This window comes from Capricornis sumatraensis, chromosome 13 (assembly GCF_032405125.1).
Source record: "Capricornis sumatraensis isolate serow.1 chromosome 13, serow.2, whole genome shotgun sequence".
Taxonomy (NCBI): Eukaryota; Metazoa; Chordata; class Mammalia; order Artiodactyla; family Bovidae; genus Capricornis; species Capricornis sumatraensis.
In genome coordinates, this window is record NC_091081.1 from 32,399,918 (window position 1) to 32,422,137 (window position 22,220).

Genomic DNA, 22,220 nt, shown 5'->3' on the forward strand with positions numbered 1-22,220 from the left:
TTTTCATGAAGAACAGAACAAACACACATGCCTCCTGCATGCAGCCTAGAGACCATTGTGGTGAGCCTCATTATAGGGCAGTGTATGCATTCTGTGAGAGGGCCTTGGGAACAATGCTGGTTAGAAAAACAGAAGCTGCTTTCTCTGAACCAGTCAGTTAGAAAGTCCTTCACCTTCAGACATTTTATGAAAATGTCTGTGTGTTTGCCCTGACAAGGAGATCAGGCCAGTGGACCTGAAGGTGGGTTTTATGTTCTGCAAAGAAGTCATGGCTCCTGTCTTTTTACCCTAAAATACCTGACTACCTCTAAACTAGGGCTCCCCGGTGGCTCAGTGTAAAGAATCCGCTGCCAGTGCTGGAGATGCAGGTTTGATCCCCTGGAGTAGGAAATGGCAACCCAGCCCAGTATTTGTGCCTGGGAAATCCCATGGGCAGAGGAACCTGGCGGGCTACAGTCCGTGGGGTCATGAAGAGTCGGACACGCCTGAGCACACATGCACTTACCTCTAAAGTGTAAGCACTCATCAAAGTGCCATGTTCCACTTGTGACTCTACTGCTGTCTGTCTGTCCTCGGGTTTAGAACCTTCCACTTTCCATTTCACTTCTTCCTGCAGTTGAGACTGGGAATAGGTCTGTTACTCTAAGGAACAGATGGCCATGCCTTTGAGAGCCGGAACGTTTCTGCAGAAATCATGTGTGTAGCAGTTAGCAAGAAATGTCCCCCAAATTATAATAGATCTTTAAATAGAACAATTTTGTGGTCACTGAGGTGCCCCATGGAAGGTTTTAAAATCTCCAGTTGTCACAAAAATGTCCAGCCATCCTTTAGAAAGCAGAGTAAAGCAATGTGGCATAAACACTTCCCCTAATATTTCCTGCCCAAAGGTGATTCAAACTCCTCCCCACTCCTCCAAAGTTAAAAATCCTGGAAAAGAGATAGGATTACAAGCTTCGAATGTCAGGTTAGTATTTTTAACCTGAACCCAGCACAGAAATGTGCAGCACCTTCCGAAGTCCTTTGTGTACTTGTTTTACAAGCTAATCCAGGCAGAGAGGTTGCCTTCTGCCCAGTTCTTTGGGTGTGTCTTGCTTCCTGTTTGCATTGAGCGTGGCATTTCTGAGGAGCTCTGCTCCTCATCACATGTTTTTGCCACACTTCGCACAGGCCACACAAGTGGCCTCTGTCAAGCCTGATGGAAAGGGAAGCTCAGCACCCTTTTATGAACATTCTCCTTTCAACCTGTCAGGCTCTAAAATTAGATAGGAGTTGCTATCACCAGACGTCCTTCTCTGTGGAGGGCTTGCCCTTTACAGTTTTCCTTCATCTTCTGTGGATGGGCACATTCCATTACCAGTGATAACGAGGGTCCTGGTGTTTGGCTCACAGAGCACCGAATCTGCACCAGGTTCTGTGAGGGTGAAGATTGTGTGGTGGACTTAGATGGCTGCACATGTTTGAATATGTTCGTAAAACTGGTCTTATTACGAACTGTATTATCTCCAGAAAAGTGATCACTTCAGCATAGGGAGCTGATCTTTTCATTCTCTAGAACAGTAATGTTCCCTTCACTTGTTATGTTCACTTGCTCCTCCTTTTCCTTTAAAGGAACATGTTTCTGTTTATCTGTTATATGAAACCAGATCCATGTGTGAAGGCACCTGTGGTCCAGGGTAAAATCACCGTCTATCTGGGAATACCACTGCCCTGTCACTCTGACAGTAGAGATGGGTCGTTTCTGACATTTCCTCTCTTTTCCTCAAGAGTTTTTTAATTTAAAAGATTCAGCTCAAGATCTGTGAGCTCTCTGTTAAACAACCATTTACTAGAATAATGGTTTTTAACATGCAAAATTAGAATCTGCTTTAAATTGATTACTTAGCAGTACAGTTTTCTTATGGTTCTCTCAAGCATTGTTTCCTTTCTGAAGTGAATTTGCATTTTACTATTGAAACTGAGTTTTTTAGTAGACATAGCCAGATTTGTATTATTGTTTAAATAATCTGTCCTCAAGGTTGTACACTGATGATTGTTTTGAGAAGGATCATCTTTCCAAGCAGGCTTATTCTGCTTAAAACAGAAATAATAAACAATAACCCCTATAACTGGAATAAGGCTTTTGACATGCTTCAGCGAGTCTCCTTTTCAAGAGAGTAACAAAAACAAAAAAGCAATAGAAAGCACAGTACCTTTGCCAGAATATTTGTCCCTTGGATTCCCTAGAGTCTAGTAATCATTGTCTTGGGGGTGGGAAGAATCTATGACAAAGTTTCTAATAGTTGCAAAATTTGGGGTAATTACTTCCAAGGAAGTAATAGCTTGAAGTGAATTACTTTGTAACAGAGTAGAAGAAACTCTGGCGTGGGGTCTTGGTGGTAATTCTATATAAACTGGCACTGTTACGTTGGCTGGTACTTTATCTTTATGGATCTTGGGTTTGTCCTTTGTAAAATAAGATAGGGTGTCCCACCAGATGAGGTCCCAGAATGACAGTCTCTCCTTGTATCTGACACAGCTTGAATCCCCAAAATTTGGAGTGATCACCTTGATCACCCAGGCCTGAGAAAAAGCTGACACCAACTTTCTTTCCCAGGCAGCACAGTCTTGTGACTACTTGAAAATACCCGTCTCTGTCCTCTATCAAGAAATAGCGTGGACTTCCCAGAGAATGTGATTCCTTATTGCCTGGTTGTACACATGTTCTTGGTTTCAAATGTAGACTAACGTCATGCTGTGAGAGTCTCCAAAATGAAGTATATAAATTTTAAAGGGGAGGAACTCAGAGTTTAGGAAGGAATCTTTCTAAAGGCAGTGTCTGATCAATCTCTGGTCGGCTTACCAATGTCTAGAACTAACTGTGGCTTTAAACTGCTGCCACGATGTTTCTTTTTCGTCTGTGGGGTCCCTGATGAAGGTTGTGTATCAAAATGCCTAGTCCCTCTTGGTGGTCTCGTGGGTGCTTCCAGAGACATTCTTAGATTCTTCAGTGGTGCTAGAGAATCCCAGGGTCAGGGGAGCCTGGTGGGCTGCCGTCTATGGTGTCGCACAGAATCGGACACGACTGAAGCGACTTAGCAGCAGCAGCAGTGTCTGTGAAGGTGGGCAGGTGTGCCAGGGGAAAGACTCTGGTGCTGACGTTGGTGTCACAGGCTTCTGGTTGAACTGGATCTGTCGCATGAACCATTTGCTCTGCTGCTGACGGGAACGGGGAAGACCCGTCACGGGATGAGCTGTGGGCCCTGGATGACAGACAGACCTTTTCTGTTACTCAAGTGGACGTCTGCTGGATCCTATGTGAGCACTTTGTTGTCCTATCCGTTAAGGGTTCCTTTATGGCTTTGGCATTCCATCAAAGGGCTGTGCCCACAGTGGACAGAAAGAATGGATGTGGGCTGTCAGCTTGCTCTCATTTGGTTACAGCTATGAGGGGGAAAAGTAAGTCTCTTTGCTTTTTAGCTTGAGCCTGGGTGGTGGTGTAGCAATAAACTACTGAAAATAGCCTGTGGGTTCAAGCTTCAGCAGTTGCCTCCTCATCAAGCAGTAATGGCTTTTGTAGCACATAAATATATAAAGTACGTTATGGGCGTTGTATGTTACTAATAATAGTTCGAGGTTTGTACTGCTCCTGCCTAGCTTCACTGTAGAAGTGAGAGGAGCCAGGACTAGCAGGTGGGTTTGAGGCTGGTGCGGCAGAGGCTCTGAGCAGGCTCACCGTGGCGAGGGGCCTGAGAGGAGAAAGGACTGAGTGAGTGCCTGGGTGTGGGGTTCTTGGTACAAGGCTCTGATTCTGAGAGTTGGCAGTCGGGTGGCTGAGGAGACAGTGAATGAAGAGGCTGCTGCTACCAGCTGAAATGAGAGCCCTGAAGAGGAACCTGAACAGGGTGCACCTCGAGCACGTCACCTCAGAGATGTGGACAGGCCACTGCCACGCGAGATCTCAGCGCTCAGCGGCGAGCACCCTGAGGGCCTTTCTGATCACGGGGACCTGCAGATGGGGGTGTGGAGGTCCCTAGCACAGCAGTTCACTGGAACTCTCCGAGATGGCAAGTGGGGAGTTTGCAGAGGGAGAAAAGAAGAACACCACATATAGAAAAGTGCAAAACAGTAGCGTTTGGCAGCAGGAAGGAGAGCTAGTGATGGATCAGTTAGAAAGGCTGAAAAAGAATCAGGTACTCCACACAGGAAGCCAAAGAAGCAGTTGCCAGATAGGGATCAAAATGGATTAGGTCTGGGAAGATACCAATTTGAACGTGGCATTTCTAAACAGTGGGGAAAAGAACTGCTCTTCATTAAATGGTGTATAATAGTTGACTATTTCAGGAAAAGTAGTTAGATACCAGACTATATGTAAAAAGAAAAAAATATATATATATGTAAAAACAGACTATATGGATTATAACTATAAATGTAAAAAATTCAAAATGAAAATACAGACAATGCTTTTATAGTTGGGATGATGGAGTCCTATCTATATATGTGCTGTCTGTCTATATTCAAGATACCACAAAGAAACTTTAAAAACCAGCTATAGAGTGGGAGGAAATACAAACAAAATGTATGGCAGGAAAAAAAGAGAAATACCCTTAATGTAAGAAGAGTGTCTGTTAATTGATCAGAAAAGAAAGCACACTAAAAGGGTAGGCCCACTTTGTTCTCTGAGGAAGAGATATAACATGACCAATAAACAGATGAAAATGTTTGCTAATTTAAAAACCGAATCTTAAAACAGTAATAGGATAATGTTTGCCTACTAGGCCAACAAAAATTAAAATCCATCTTAACATCAATTACTAATAAGGAATTGACACGTACTGTCATTAGGAGCTTAAGTTGACACACCATCTTTAGAGAACTATTTGCCAGAATCTATTGAGTTTTTTAAAATTGGGATATAGTTGATTTACAATGTTGTATTTCTTCCTGCCGTATGGCACAATGAATCAGTTATACATACACATACACCCACACTTTGGGTCATATAAGTCATTACATAGTATTAAGTAGAAGCAGAGTAGGTCTTTATTAGTTATCTATTTTATATATAGTGTGTGTATATGTCTGTCCCAGTCCCAATTTATCCCTTCGCCCTTTTCCCCTCTGGTAATCAGAAGGTTATTTTCCACATCTGTAACTACTTCTTATCTGTAAATAAGTCTATTTGTATCTCTCTCTTTTTTTAAGATTCCACATATGAGCAGCATCATACAATATTTGTCCTCCTCTGACTTACTTCACTCAGTGTGACAGTCTCTGGGGTCATCCGCGTTGCTGCAAATGGCTTTTCGTTCCTTTTTCTGGCTGAGCAGTATTCCGTTGTGTTTATGTACCATGTCTTCCTCATGCCTTCCTCTTTTGATGGACATTTTGGTTATTTTCATGTTTCACTATTGTAAATAGTGGTGCAGTGGACACTGGAGTGCACCTTCTTGTTGAATTGTGGTTTTCTCCAGACAGATGCCCAGGAGTGGGATTGCTGGATCATATGGTAGTTCTGTTTTTAGTTTCTTAGGAAACCTGCATACTGTTCTCCATGGTGACTGTACCAATTTACATTCCCACCATCAGTGCAGGAGGTTCCCTTTCTCCATACCCTCTCCAGCATTCATTGTTTATAGATTCTGTTGACGATGGCCATTCTGACTGCTGGGAGGCAATGCCTTATTGCAGTTTTCATTTGCATTTCTCTAGTGATTCATGATGCTGAGCATCTCTTCATGTGCTTTCCCAGCCATCTCTATGGCACAGACCACCCGTGTGGGTCTTACTCTGTTCTGCCTGCCACGGACCAGTTGCTCTGCTCTCCTCCAAAGCTCCCTGTGTGTCCCAGCTGGTCTCCCCGCTGGTGAGGAGGCTTCTCTGAGTGTGGGAACCTCTTGTCTCCTCCAGTTCCCCATCCAGGGGTGCAGGGTCTGCCTCACTCCCTTTTTTCTCTTCGTTTCATCCTACCTGGTTGTGCAGGAGTTTTTCTTGTCCGTTTAGCTATCTGAGGTCCTCTGCTAGTGTTCAGCAGGCGCTCTGCGAGCACTGCATTGTTTGCAGAGGTGTTCTTGATGCGCTTGTGGGGAGGTGAGCTCCACATCCTCCTATTCTGCCACCTTGACTCTAATTCTGCTGCTAAACGTTTTAATGCATGTACACTTTGATCTAGCAATCTCATGTCTAAGAATATATCCTACAGAAGTCATAATATGAGTGTATAATCCCTTTTACATAAAAGGGATTTATTCCATCATTGTTAACAACAGAAAAAGAATAGTCTGAATAGCTTTTGGTGAGCAAAATGGTTAAATAAGCTTGTTAAATGGTTAAATACAATGATGTTCTTTTAGTGAAGTTTTAAGTCTGTGTATCTTAACCTGGAAAGAATTCCATAATATATAGCTGACTGGGGAGAAGCAGAATAAGTTTTATCCCAACATTCGCCTGATTTTATTATGTACTGCCATTTAATAATAACCTGTGTATGTGAATATGGGTAAATAGATACATCTCTATAAGCATGTGAAAAAGTTCAGAAGGATCTACACCACTAGGGTAGAGGTTAGAGGTATGGGTGGACAGGCAGAGACAAAAACATTTACTGATGCCCTTTGAAAGGGCGGTGGTGGGGACAGTCCTGAAGGAGGCAGGCAGGTGTGAGCTGTGGGTGTAGGTTTCCATGGATAGATTGGATCAGGAAGGAAGCAGAAGATGGAAATTTAGCTTGAGGGGCAGACAGGGTGGTGCAAAAGACTTGGGGCTTTGTTGTTGCTGTGTAGGACAGAAGAAATTTGAATCTGTTTGTATGCCAAGGAAAAGGAGACAATACCAAAAGAAAAATTTGTGGAGATCAGAAAAGTGCAGTAGTGGTGAACCCTTTTGGGTTCAGAGGGTGAGTGAAGGTGGCAGAAGGTTTTTCAAGAATCCAGCAGATGACTCCCATGAAGATAGGCAAAGCCAGATCCAAAGAGCAGCAGATGCAAATAGGTGGTGCTTGGAATGGAGGAAAATGGAAAACACAGCTACTCTGGATTTGATTCGAAAAAAGTGTAAAAAAGACATTTGGGAAAGATATAGCAAGGACAAGTCAAGAAAAAACATAAATAATTCATTTATGTGGAAAGAAAAAAAGGCATAAGGCCAGAGCCCATGAGTTCAACTATTACTCATCTGAAATTAAGTGAATTGGCACTTCCTGAGTGCCCAGCAGTCCAGAGGAGGACAAGGAACCCAGTTGGTTAGGTTAAAATTAGAGGATTTCAGGCATTAGTGATACTTTAAGGGTGACAAGGGTCACCAGCTGGGCAAGAAAACCCAAGGCAGGCTGACAGAGCCAGAGAGATATAAGGGACTGAATGTTGTAATGAAAGTTTTTTTTTTTAATTTATTTTTTAATTGAAGGATAATTGCTTTACAGAATTTTGTTGTTTTCTGTCAAACCTCAACATGAATCAGCCATAGGTGTGTGTGTATATATATATATATATATATATGTCGCCTCCCTTTTGAACCTCCTTCCATTCTCCCTCCCCATCCCACCCCTCTAGGTTGATACAGAGCCCCTGTTTGAGTTTTGTAATGAAAGTTTTTTTAAAAAAAGGAAAGAAAAAAGGAAGATACCTCAGGAGTAACGAAGAGAAGGTGGAACAAGTTGGAGTCACGGGGGAAATGAGTTCCTTTCAGAAGCACTCCAAGTTCTCCAGGGCCAAGGGATGGGTGTTTGCAGTACCTGTCAGCTTGACTCTGGAGACGCTAAGTTCACGACAGAAGGAATTATCCAGGTAGTGTCCATCTGTATGTCTCGGCACAGTGCTGGGCACATAATGGACATGCAGCAGATACTTGAATGAACAAGTGGATAAGGTGTGGTGGCAGCAGAGATGCCTCTAAGGCATCCAGGCAGGACAGGCGCACCAGTCGCTGAAAGAAAATCACTAGCCACTAAAGAAAATCGCAGGGAAACTGGGTCAAGAGAAGTAGAGTCTGAGATTGAATTGTCAAGGACTGTGGGAAAGTACCTGGTTGTGGTTGATGTAACTGAGGAGGCTAGAGGGGATGATACAGGTCAACATCGTGACTCGTTTTTTGAGCTTAGATCCACCTGCATCAGGAGAGCCAGCAGATGGGCTGAATCTGCAGATTTGGGCATCCACCCCACACTGTGGGGTCCAAATTCCTGGGAATGACGCCTAGGAAATGGCATTTTTAACATGTTTATGCCAGATGCTTTAGTGAGTGAAGTCCCTCAGTCATGTCCGACTCTTTGTGACCCCATGAACTGGAGCCTACCAGGATCCTCTGTCCATGGGATTTTCCAGGCAAGAGTACTGGAGTGGGGTGCCATTTCCTTCTTCAGGGGATCTTCCCGACCCAGGGATCAAACCCGGGTCTCCCACGTTCTAGGCAGACGCTTTACCATCTGAGCCACCAGATGCTTAGGTCTAACCAATAAGGTTCAAGAACCACAAGTGTAGATTCTGAGGTGGAGCTTTTTGATTGGGCCAGGTTTGGGAAGAACAAGGAAATGAGCTTCTCCTCATTACAGGAGATCTCATGAGCAGATCTACAAAGAAAATACCCACAAAGCCTCTGAAAGAAAAGTTTTGAAGGAAGTGGCTTCAGGAGGAATCAGTTTAGAGAGTCAGGTTAAGTTTATTATCAGTTGCCATTCCATAGATGAAATGAAATGGCATAAAATACTGTTCTGTGTCTATATAGAGAAATTTGAAAAAACCTGTATACATATGTTAAGTGTGCATGTTCAAGTCTGAACTAACCTTCTTTTAAGGCGTTGTCTTGAAGATGATATTGTTGTAATCATCCTCGCAGCGCTCCTTCACTTTGGGACAGTGTTTACAATGTTGTTATTTTAACATGTGAACCACAGCAGCTTAGGTACATTTTTTGCAGCTACAGGCATAAGGGAGCCTTTGTGCTTTGGATTGTGTTCTTTTTTGTCCTGGAAACAGATGGGAACAGACCAGTTCAGGCACTGGAAATCCTCCTCCAGGTGGTAGCAAAGAGGAGGGCCTGAGAGCTTAGTGGGGACAGAGGTGCACCAGTGCAGCTGGCTGGTGCAGAGGGGCTGTGGCCTGAAGAGAGCTCAGATGGACCAAAGAGGGGATAGGTGTGGGGCCGGGGTTGGAGGGCAGGTGGGAAGTTGGGAGGCAGCTGTATTCGTTAGGGCAGAATCATGTGAGACCGTTCGCTCCTGGATGCGGCTGCCTCTGTGGTTAGATCACTCCTGATCGAGGGCCCTGTGTTAGTGCATTACCCCAGGCCATCACTTGTTCCTCTGCCGCTGCATTTGCTTGTCCTGCCCACACAGTTATTTTCTATTAGTGGCTGCTAACTGGCACTCAGTAACTTTAAATAAGACTCTGTCCCGTTGAATGATTTTGAACTCTGCACTGTATTCTCCATGATTCCTTAACGACCAAATTTATGTACTGTCTCAGTATTTCTCTCCAAAGTCAGAAGCAAATGCTTGTTATATTATTTCTTGGCAGGTTCCAAAAAAAACCAGACTTTGCAGGCATTAATTGTGACCCAGTAGTAGTGCCTTTCTCCAAATCTGCCTCGACTTCCCCCTCTCTCCTGCCCACCCCTCACTGTTTCCAAAGACTTTGTGGCAACTTCCTACAGTAGAACTGCTACCTTAAAAAGCTTTGGATAGAATATGGCTCCAAGTTACAGTGACTGTAGACGTTTGTGTCTTTGACTGTGAAGTTATTAGAAAGATGTTTCTAAGCAGGGGCACTTTACAGGTGTCATTTGGGATAAAGACACCATGTTTCCCCAAAGAGAAAGCTGTTTACAGATTTTTGTCTGGAACAAGCCACTATCAGCTTTGGGTGACTTAGTGCTTTTTGTGTGTCTTACTGTTTGAATAGCATTTCACGTTCTCTTGCTAATCCTTTTTCTCTTATTTCTTTTACCCAAAATGTAATGAATCTAGAAATGTTAACTGACCTTGCCTGAGTATGTCCAGACTCAGGAAGGTTTGATGAGCCTTCCTTATCAATACTGGAGAAAGTGTCATTGTTTAATCAAAACAATAGGATTTCTGTGTTGTTCCTCATTTACTCTATAAAGCTCACACGCATTTTGTTGTTGCTAATGTTTATTTAGTAGGTGAACATAGAAAAATGACGAGTGTCTTAACATTTAAAGAGTAGGCTGAATATAAACTGTCTCTCCTAGAGAAATTGTCTTCCTCAATTGGACTGTTCGGCAGAAAAGCCAAATCTGACTTTCCAGCGCTGGGGGAGGAGATGCTCAGGAGGAGCAACCTGAATGCCTCTTCTCTTAGTTGGGCCTCATGGAGACCCTAAGAGGTGGGCATGACAGCCACATTTTAGGGATAAAGAAATAAGGCTGAGAACAGACAACTTGCCCGGGGTTACCTAGCTTTTGACAGTGAATAAGAATTCAAAGTCAAGTCTGCCTGAGTTCACTACTCCACACTGTCTCCATAAAAATTGAAATATGCTTTGTCATCACCTAGCCCTTTAGTGGTACTGGGTTTTCACTGTGCCACTCTGCGTCTTAAAAAATTCACTACCTGCTTTTCCCATGTAGAAGCATTCAAGTGCTTACTCAGGAATGTGAAATCTAACTACTCTGCTTTCTTCTGTTCTAGATTTTCTACCCTAGCAAGGATGGTACAAAGATTCCAATGTTCATCGTGCATAAAAAGGGCATAAAATTGGATGGCTCTCACCCTGCTTTCCTATATGGCTACGGTGGCTTCAACATATCTATCACACCCAACTACAGGTAAGCATGGCACCTCTGTGTATCTGATCTTCTGCAAACAGTAGGAGAAGCCAGAGGCTGGTCTAGACTGTGTCTGCACCTGAACCCCCTTCCCTTGGTCCCCACAAATCTTGTCTTTCATTGTGTGTATTTATTAAGCCTGTTCTGTGTTGGGAGTTGAGATGAGTAAGAAGTGTACTTACATGTTTTCTTTTCTGAGCCACTGGATATGCTGGTAGTTTCAGCAGAGACCATCCAAGGTGTAGGGAAAATGTTGAAGGAAAGACCACGTGAGTGTCTGGTCTGATCACCTACCTCAGCTCTCCTTCCTCTGATCTTCAGCATCCAGGAAGTTAGCACCCAGACCATCCAGAGCCTCGGGCTGCCGAAGCCTGTCCTTTCCTCAGTTACTGAAAGAAAGAATGATAGAATTTCAGAAATAGTTTTCAAAGCAAAATTAGTTTCAGTTACAGCAAGCAGAGAAAAAACCTCAGTACTAATACTGTTAGGGTCAGTGGAAAGAGAAGGAGGAAAACATAAAATCTAAATTTTGTAAAGAAGCTTTGTGCTATAGTTTCTTCTGTTTGTTTCTAGAAAACATCCTCTAGCCCTGGGCACTCCATTCTTGTTTTCTGGTCTGTGTCCTTGATCTCTTCTGTCTCTCTCACGCCTAGTTTAACATGTAAATCTCTGAGAAACCTGTGTAAAAGTCATACTTCAGAAACAGCTTTCTTTCTTTTTTCCAACTTAATTTGGAGAAAGATACTGGAAAAAATGGTGTAGCAGGAGCGAGTACTGGGTGTTCACGCCAGGGCTGGGTCAGGTGGCTTGGCAGTGTTTTGTTTGCCAAGACAGTTGTTCAAAGTGAGGTATACTGAATGCTCGTGAAAATGTCTGAGCTTTGCAGTTAATCAGTCAGAAGTTTTACACTGCTTGTTTTAAGTGAACTATGTAAGCACTGGGCTCCCGTTCAGATGATACCACGTGTGGAGTGTCTTCAGGGGTACGTGTGTGGTGGAGGGAGCCAGTACGATCCTCGCCGGGCACTTCGTGGCAGTTAACCCTTTTACCATCTCGCAGTGTGTCCAGGCTCATCTTCGTGAGACACATGGGTGGTGTCCTTGCAGTGGCCAACATCAGAGGAGGTGGCGAATACGGAGAGACATGGCATAAAGGTGAGGCGTGTTCTCTGCAGAAACACAAATATGGACAGTCTAGCCGAGGGGTTAGGAGCAGAAGAGACAAGACATGAAAAATAAGGATGCTTCCAGACACACTGCTGACAGTATCCCCGCCTTTCTAAATTAAAACTGTAGTTTCAGTGTCTGTTTAAATTAACAGCTCAGTCTTTTCACATTTTCCTTTGCAGTCTATTTTAATGAAGTACATATTTTTCAGAAGCATCCCCTTCATACAATAATCAATTTTTTTAGCAATATATGGGGTACATTTTTATCTATCACTGTCAGAAGTGAGTCTGGGGGATAACTTTTGGTATTTATTGTGTCCTCTGTTAGCCAGATAATGCTAAACAGTGAAAGCCACGCTCTCTTAAAACAGACTGCAAAACCAGGTTATTTTCTCTTAAGAGAAAAAATCTCTCTAAAATAGAGCTTTCCTAGTCCCTAGTCCTAGCATCTTTTGCTTGTTTTCTCCAAGTTTTCAAAGCATCCCCCCTAGCATTACTGTTGGGACTCTATCATGTGCAGTTTTTATTAAACTCAACGCAGTTGTTAATTCTTTTCTGGTTTTAACGACTCAATCTCTGGCCTCCTGAAGCATGGGATCTGGTTGCTTGAGGAAATTAAAAACATTATGGCGGTCTTTATTTTTAAAGCCCTGTCTTTTCCTTCTCTCTCTATATGGAGCAGGCCCTGTCTCCCAGGCTTGTGTGTATCTGAAATGTATAGACGAATCAATAACTTGCAGAAGATGCTCTTCCATTGTCTTATTCCTGTGTTTGGGGGAGGCACCTTCACTCCCCTCTCGACATCAGCCATCATGTAGAAGACAGTCTGCAGGCCCAAGGGCGGACCCCAGTGCCCAGGGGCAGCATCAGGCAAGGGGGCCCTTCTTCCACAGGAAGAGCATCCAAGACCATTCTTCAGATCCATAAACGTGCCTGTTCTTCTCTGCCTCCTGAGGCCAGAGGCTCTGGTGTGCTGCATCAAATCCGATCAACAAAGATGAGGGTAGATCTGTAAAGAAAATTCTTCCTAAGCAACTATTAGGTGTCAGGAGGCAGGAAAGACCCAGAACTGACCCCTAGGTCTTCAGCACGCACCCCCAGGGACCAATGTTAGACAGCAAACTATTTGAGCATCTTAGCAAGAGTGAATGTCCCCAGTGAACACATGGGGCCCCAGCCATTGTTGGGCCAACTGCTGCCAGGTGTCATCCCTGAAGGCCTTATCGATTGTCATTGTACTTGGAACAGCATAGAATTTATTGTAGAAGTTTGACTTGGACCTGATATTAGAGTTTAGTCACACTAAAATCATACTGTGAAACTGTGATATTAAGAGATGACTAATAAAGGGAGAATAAAAATAAAATCTCAGCTTTATTTTTTAAAAATAAAATGGTAATATGTTTGACTTACATCCCAAACCAATATGCTAAGTCTGGAGCCCTTGATTCACCTGATTTTCTGGTTTAAAACTTTTCATGTACACACTTAAACACCTACCTGCATGGACTCCTGACACTGTGGCCTTCTCAAAGGACCCAAGTTCTTCACCGTGAAATTCTCCCGTTCCTTAGGTGGTCCACTGAGCTCTGATAGGGAAGAGGGCCTCCCTTGGCCTTGGTCAACTTTCTCAGCTCTGTATTAAATATAACCAAGTTATTTTCCAAAAGCCTTGGCGGGAAGGAAGTTTGCCGCTTGACTGAAGCTGAAAGTTGCTTACCTGTGTTTAGATTGATCATAGACTTTCTCCCAATTTAGGCAGTGAAAGGACCCCAAATGGACCTTTTCAGTTAGACCCTGTCATATTGAACATTGATAAATCTAGATTCCATTCTGTTAATTGAGTTTTAAAATTTAATGCCCTTTAAAAAATATAGTCATATATCCAAAATTATATTATTCCTGGAAACTAAGTTATCCTAGCTATTCTAACTCACTGATAATTTCTTATTAAAATCTTAATAAAATTTGTTTTGATATGAAAAAATTTCTTCAGTAGCACTTTTTCATCCTTAATTGAATTTCTGCAAAGATGGTTATACTTAATCTCAAATATCTAATCAGATCTATGTCTGCTTTTTGTTCATTTCATAGGCAGTTATTTCAGGTATCCATTCCTTTGAGAGCATGACTTTGACTTTTGGCCTTTATTTTTAGATATTCTAAGACCTTACAGATGTTCTTCTCTTAATGGGTTCATTTGGCTACAAGAAAGCCGAGATTCTCTGGGGAGATGTTTGAGATCCTCTTCATTCAAGACTAGAGAGGAAAAAAGACTAGAGAAACTGGGGATTTCCCTGGTGGTCCAGTGGTTAAGAATCTGCAGTTCTGCTGAAGCAGGGCATGAGTTCAGTCCTTGGCAGGGGAAGACCCTGCGTGCTGCAGGGCCAAGACTAAAACTAATAAGCCACTTTGTGCAGCAACATTCCCCACCTAATCACCGAATTCCTGCTTGGGTTTGTGAGTCACTCGTGTCCGACTCTGCCACCCTATGCACTATAAGCCCTCCATGCTCCTCTCTACATGGGGTTCTCCAGGCAGGAATACTGGAGTGGGTTTCCATTCCCTTCTCCAAATTCCTACTTAAATTCTTGAATAAATAGCCGAGAGCAAAATTGGAGAGCTTTAGTTCTCAAAAGTCACTTACCCATCTCAAAGTCCCGCAGAGAGGAGAGGTGAGACATGAGCCCCTCTGTGCAGAGCACTTTCATCTTCCCAGGGAAGAGGCAGTGAGCTCACCTCCATCGTCACATACTCTGTGGAGCCCGTGGAGGACTCAGTTCTGCTCCAAGTCGTGTGTTAGTGAGTCCAGCTCCTCCCAGAACACAAGTTCGTGTTGATGACATGCTTTCTCATTTTTATTCTCATGGTTGTCTGACATCATAACAGATCATCTGCTCCCTTTGGGGCATTTGCCTTTTAAGTTCTGAGAGGTTTTAGAAAAATACAAAGGCACTGTATGGATTAGCAGTTGTGGTACTCATGGATTTCCACAGTGCATAAATTGAGGCATTTTTCTAAATGTAGTGTTAGCTCATTGTGTCTAAGTTGATCAATAGTTGAAACTATGCCTTATCATCATTGAATTCCTCTTATGTTAAAATGTTTTTGCTGATTTTTCTTTTTTTTTTTTTTTTTTAGTATTTTGTTAATTAACTTATCTTTCACTTTGGCACATTATAGGTGGTATCTTGGCCAACAAACAAAACTGTTTTGATGACTTTCAGTGTGCTGCTGAATATCTTATCAAGGAAGGTTACACGTCTCCCAAGAGGCTGACTATTAATGGAGGTTCAAATGGAGGCCTCTTAGTAGGTGAGAACTGGTTTTATTCTTTGTACTTTACTAGTTAACTATTGGAGTTTTCAGATACCCTGACTTACTTTGGGCTCATGGATGGCAGCAATGGTACAGAAAAAGCAAAACCTGTTTGTATTTGGGTATCTAATAAATGACATATGAAGACACAACTACTCACTCAGCGCATCAGACCCTGAACAGCCATTCCTCCTCCCTGTTCTGAGTTCTTCTGGACCACAGTTCTAACCTTTCCCTGGGTGGGACTCCCTTCCCACAGACCAAGCCCACAAGTCTCTAGAGTTCAGGGAGCACAGGTCTGAATCAAATAACACCCCTCTGACTATGCTACCCACCTGTGATCATTAGGTATACATGCTGGTTGAAGACCTAATGCCATGGGACGCTAAACGCTGTGGGTACAGAGAAAGAAGTCATAAAGGAAAATGAGGTCCATGCAAAGACGGATCCACAGCTTAAGAGCAATGAAATAGCCACAGTCATAGTTTACCTTTGCTGAGCACCTTGTGTGCCAGGCCCAGTGCTGAGCCCTTGACATGCATGCAGCCTGGGAGATGGGGCTCTGAGACGCAGAGCAGCCTGCTAGTGTGGTGGTGATGCTGGGGTTGATGGTGAGCACCGTGGTTCTAGATGCTGCTCTTTCCACCTCTGTGTGGCACTGCCTCTAAGGAGATTTCCCTATCTTTCGGTAGCTACTGAAATTTTACTTTGCTTTTGTCTCTCAGCAGTACTCAGCATTGCAGTGGACATTAACAGTGGGCCTGAACTCGGCTTGCTGGGTCCCACCTCCAGTGCCACTAGGAGGTGAGGGGCCATTTTACAAATGTAGGTTAGCATAGAGAGACTCAACCTAAAAAGCACATGTGACAATTTTCAGCTTTCAGTTCAGTTCTCAGGGGATTTTGACATTCACTGTTTCCTTGTCTTTGAAATACACTGACTCGTGTCAAAACCGGAATTCCTGCCCTTACTTTTTTACCCCAATATAATATAGACTTGGAAAAAACATTTTCCCATGGAGGTAAAATGTATATGTCCAAGATAATTTGTTTAAATTTGGAAAGGGTAGAGATGTGGCCAAGATGGCGAGCCTTTGAGCTCACCTTCTTCCATGGGCACACCAAAATTAACAGCTATTTACAGAACAACTACGAGAACAACCTGAAGACTAACAGACTGATATTTTCTACAACTGAAGATACAAAGAAGGAACCACAATGAGATGGTAAGGAGAGGCAGATGCATTGTACAGTCAAGACCTACAGCCTCAGGCAGGCAGCCCACAAATGGGGGGATAATCACAACTGCAGGGTAACCCTTCCCAAAGAGAGAGAGGTTCAAGACCCACAGCAGGTTCCCCGTCCAGAGACTCCTCACCAGGAAGACAAGCCCCCAGAACATCTGATCTCCCTTTCAGGAGAGCTAGAGGGCTGTGGGAGATAGAGACTCCACTCTCAGAGTGCACACAAAATCCCACATGCCCCAAGTCCCAGCATATGGGCAGTGATTTGAAAGGAGCCTGGTCAAATTTCCTTGCTAATCTGGGAGAACCTCCTAGAGGGACAGGAGGACTCCTAGTGGGAACACAGATGCTGGGGGCAGCCATTTGGCGGAACTTATTTGAGCACAAGGACGCTGGTGCTGACAAGCACCATTAGGAGTCCCCCCTGCCCCCCAGCTCCCATCAGCACTCTCCCCACCAGCAGACTGGCACCAGCTCATGCATACCAGGCCTTGCCTGCCAGCATACTGAAAGTAGTTGGCCCTGCCACCACAGAAGGCCCATGCAGCCTACAGAGGAGGCACCCTACACCGTGTGACTGGCCACCACATGGGAGTCCACCGCTGTTGGGGAACATCAGCTACATGGGGGTACTTGTCCAAGTTCAGAACACATAACCAACCCACCTCATACACAGAGACAAACACAGAGAATTAGGCACAATGAAAAGACAGAACTATGTTCTAAACTAAGGAGGCAAGATAAAACCCCTAGAAGAAGAACTAAGCAAAGTGGAGATAAGCAATTTTATCCAATAAATAACTCAAGGTAATGATCATAAAGACGCTCCACAAACTCAGGAGAAGAATGGATGAACATGGTGAGAAGTTTAACCGACAGTTAGAAAATAAAAAGAGCCAAAAAGAGGTGAAGACTATAATAACTGAAATAAAAAATACATATATATACTAGTAGGAATCAGCAGTAGATTAGATGATAAGGGAATGGATCAGAGACATGGAAAACAGAATAATGAAAACCATTCAAGCTGGACAGAAAAAACCAGTTCTAAAAAAAAAATGAGAACTTCAAAAACAAACTTACAGTTACTAGAGGGAAAAGGGGAGGCAGGGATAAGTTAGGAGAGTGGGATTAACAAAGACACACTACTATATATAAAATAGGTAATCAGCAGGGACCTACTGTATAGCACATATATTCTATAGTAACCTCTGTGGAAAAGAATCTGAAAAAGAATGGATATGTGCATATGTATATATGAGTCACTTTGCTATACACCTAAAACACACACATTGTAAATTAACTATAGTATAAAATTTTAAAAACATATTTATACACCAAACAGAGAAGTACCTAAATGTATAAGGCAAATATTGATGACATAAAGGGAGGAACCGAAGAGTAAAACAATAACAGGAGACTAACATTCCAGACAGAAAATCATTAAGGAAATACTGACTTTACAGATACATTAGATTAGATAGACTAAGAACATTCTATCCAAAAGCATCAGAATACACATTCTTTTCAAGTGCACATGGACCATTCTCCAGGATAGATCATATGCTATGCCACTAAATACATCTGAATACATTTAAGGAGGTTGAAATTACATCAAGCATCTTTTCCAACCACAACAGTATGAGATTAGACATCAACTACAAGGAAAAACTGCAAAAGACAAACGGAGACTAAACAGTATGGTACGGAGCAACCAGTGGGTCACTGATAAAGAGAAAATTAAGAAGTACTTAGAGACAAATGAAAATGGAACCTAACACCTAAAGTGACTACAATAATAAAAATTAGAGCAGTAAAAGAGACAAAAACAGTACAAAAGATCGATAAAGCTAAGAGCTGTTTCTTTGAGACGATGAAAAAATTTTACCAGACTCATCAAGAAAAACAGATAGGGGCCAAAGAAAATCAGAGATGAAAGAGAAATCACATCCATCGCCATAAAAATGCAAAGGGTCCTAAGATACTATGAATAATTATGCACAGTAAAGTGGACAACCTAGAAGAAATGGATAAGTTCCTAGAAACTTAAAATCTCCAAGACTGAATCAGGGAGAAAGTATCAACAGACCAGTTACCGGTAATGAAGTTGAATCAGTAAATTAAAAAGAAAACTCCCAGCAAACAAAGAGTCCAGGACCAGATGTCTTCATGGGTGAATTCTATGAAACATTTAGAGAAAAGTTAACACTGTCTTCTCAAACTGTTCCAGAAAACTGAAGAGGAAGGAGCACTTCTGGACTTATTTTACAAGGTCAGCATCACCCTGATATAAAAACCAAAGATACCACACACACAAAAAGAAAAGTGCAGGCCGGTATCACCGGTAAACATAGATATAGAAAGCTTCAAAGTCTTAGCTAGCCAAATTCACCAGTACATTGAAAGGATCATACACTATGATCAAGTAGGATCTATCTCAGGGATGTACGGATGGTTCAATATCTTTTGACAAAATTCTACATCCATTTGTGATTAAGAACTCTTAACAAAATGGGTAGAGAGGGACACATCTCTACATAATAAAGGCCATGTATGACAAGTGCTAATATCATACTCAACAATGAAAAGCCAAAAGCGTTTCCTCTAAGGTGAGGAACAAGAGAAGGGTCTTACTGAGATAAGAGAGTCACTCACCACTCCTGTTAACATTACATTGGAAGTCCTATCCACAACAGACAGGAAAAATAAATAAAAGTAATCCGAATCAGAAAAGAAGTAAAACTGCCACTGTTTGCAGGTGACGTGGTACTATATATAGGGAATCCTAAAGACACCATCAGAGAACTAGTTAAGTTGCATGATATAAAATCCATATATAGAAATCTGTTGCACTTCTGTACCTTAACAAATTGTCAGGAGAAATTAAGAAAACAATCCCATTTAAAATTGCATCAAAAAAGAATAAAATACCTAGTCATAAATCTAGTCAAAGAGGTGAAAGCCCTGCACACTGAAAATTGTAAGACATGATGAAGCTGAAGGTGGCACAAACCACCTAAAAGATGGACTATGCCCATAGATTTGAAGAGTGAACATTGTTAAAATCACCCTGCTACTGAGGCAGTATACAGAGTCAGTGCAAATCCTATCAAAACATCAATGGCAATTTTGCAGAACTGGAACAAATAAGAAACACAAAAGACCCCAAATAGCCAAAACAATCTTGGAAAAGAAGAACAAAGCTAGAGGTGTCATGTTCATTGATTTCAAACTGTACTGCAAAACTCTAGTTACCAAAACAATATGGTACTGGCATAGAAACAGATATAAAGGTCAATGAAACAAAACAGAGAACCCCAAAATAAACCCACATATATAGTCAATCCACAAGAAAGGAAGGAAGAACAAACAGTGGGGAAAAGATAGCCTTGTCAATAAATGGTGTTGGGAAAACTAGACAGTTTCATGCCAGAGAGGCAAACTGGACTACTTTCTCGCATCGTATATGAAAATAAACTCAAAAAAATATTTAGAAAAACTGAAGCCATAAAACCCCTTGAAGAAACCATAAGCAGTACACTGAATTGGTCTTCATGAAATTGTTTTGGATATATCTCCTCAGGCAAGGGAAACAAAAGCAGAACAAACAAATGGGACTGTAGCAACCTAATAAGCTTTTGCACAGCAAAGAAAACTACCACCAAAATGAAAAGGCAGCCTACTGAACCTGAGAAGGTTATTTCCAGACAACATATCTGCTAAGAGCTTGATGTCCAAAATAGCCTAAGAACCCATACAAATCAACACCAAAAACAGTTAACAATGAGGAGAGGGCCTAAATAGACATTTTTCCAGAGAAGATACACTTACGGCCAGTAGACACATGAGAATATGCTCAGTGGTACTAATCATCAAGGAAATGCAAATCAAAACCACAGTGAGACGCCGCCGCACACCCGTCAGTTAGGACTCGTATCCAAAGGACAACAAGTAATCGGTGTTGACAAGGCTGAAGTGGAAGGGAGCCCTCCTGCACTGGTGGGAATGTCAGCTGTCTGCACTATACAGACAGGGTGAAGGTTCCTTAAAAAGGAAAAATCGAACAACTGTATGATTCAGCAGTTCCACTTCTGGGCAGTTTTTTTCAAAGAAGTCAAAACCACCAATTCAAAAAGATATGTACCCCTATGTTCATTCTAGTATTATTCACAATGGCTAAGATATGAAAGCAACCTAAGTGCCCACTGATAAACTAATGGATAAAGAAGATTTATATGTATAATATACACACAGTGGAATATTACTCAGCCATAGGAAAGAATGAAATCTATTTGCGACAACATGCATGGACCTAGAGGGTATTATGCTAAGTAAAATAAGTCAGAAAGACAGTTACCGTATGATTTCACTTATATGAGAAATGTAAAAACACAATCGAGCAAACAGACTGATAATAGATACAGAAAAATTAGTGGCTGCCAGAGTGGAGTGGGATGGAAAGGTGAGTGAAATGAATGAGGGCAACTGAGAGGTATAAACACTGTGATAGAATATCTCAGAGATATACTATATAGATAGGGAATATAGTTAATATTTAATAACTTTATGTGATGAGATGGTAACTAGACTTGTGATCATTCTGTGATGCATAAAAATACCAAGTCGCTGTTTTACACCTGAGACTAATACACTTTATGTCAGTTATACTTCAATTTAAAGAAAAACTGAGAAAGGATATGGATAATATTCTTAAATACCAAATAACCACAAATTTGATTTATCTATTCAGCAAATATGTACGGAGCAAGTGCTGGGCAATTTTTCAGATACTGGAAATATGTCAGCAATGAAACAGACAGCACCTTCATGGAACTCTCATTCTAGCTAGCTGAGGCAGGCGACATGACGTGCCCAAGGCCCACATGCGGCCCGGAGACCTGTGTCTGTGGCTAGGCACAGAGAGCAAGGGCGGGTGATGGGAGAGGTTAGGGATGGTGGGAACCTAAACCAGGCCTCACACTGTCAGAGAGAACGTGGTTTACTCTGACATGAGAAGCCTTTGGGTGAGTTTTGAGCAGAGAAGTGGCGTATAACTTGACATGTTTTAAAATCAGGATCATGGATTGATCCGTTGCTATGTTAGGGTAGGCAGAAGAGGCGAGGACAGAAAAGCAAGAGGCCAGCTAGGTGGCTTCTGTCTCAGTGAGAGAAGATGCTGGCATGGACCTGGGTGTGATGATGGAAGTAATAAGAAGTGGTCTGATTCCTAGTATACTTTGAGTTTGAGCCAACTAAATTTTCATATGAATTAAACAAGTATTAATATAAAAGAAAGAACAACTTAGGGTGAATCTAAACTATTTAATGGGAAAAGATGTTGAAAATACCACCTGATTTTAGTAGTGGGAGAACTGTGTTGTAATTTGCTGGTTCATCCAATAAGTCCATGTTTGGAGTTGTATTTTCAGGAATTGGTTTATGCCTTTTAATAAACCAGGTCCTTTATGGGACCTTCAGAGATGGAGTTTGTCCATCAAGATGCTAAAGTGCTTATTTAAAGAACATCTTCCTGCCCCTCCCACCTCTGAGCGGGGAGGAGATCTGCAGGGGTGGGACTCAGAAATCGGTATCATGAATAAGCACTGACGTCTACACTGCAGTGGGAACTGTTTCTTGCCAGAAGCAGGAAAAGTTCACATCTCTCAACTAACTCCTAGTCATGCCAGCTTCGACGTTACTTCCTCCCAAAGCCTCCCCAACTTCATTATGCTG

At 42.3% G+C, this 22,220-nt stretch overlaps 1 protein-coding gene across 1 annotated transcript in view; it reads left to right on the forward strand.

Annotated features, from left to right (window-relative positions):
• Positions 1–22,220, forward strand: part of PREP (prolyl endopeptidase) — a 145,064-nt gene that overhangs the window by 116,637 nt on the left and 6,207 nt on the right. The window contains exons 11-13 of the mRNA XM_068985049.1: positions 10,622–10,758; positions 11,818–11,912; positions 15,110–15,241. Of these exons, the coding sequence (XP_068841150.1) occupies positions 10,622–10,758; positions 11,818–11,912; positions 15,110–15,241 (364 nt within the window). The remainder of the gene's footprint in view (positions 1–10,621; positions 10,759–11,817; positions 11,913–15,109; positions 15,242–22,220) is intronic.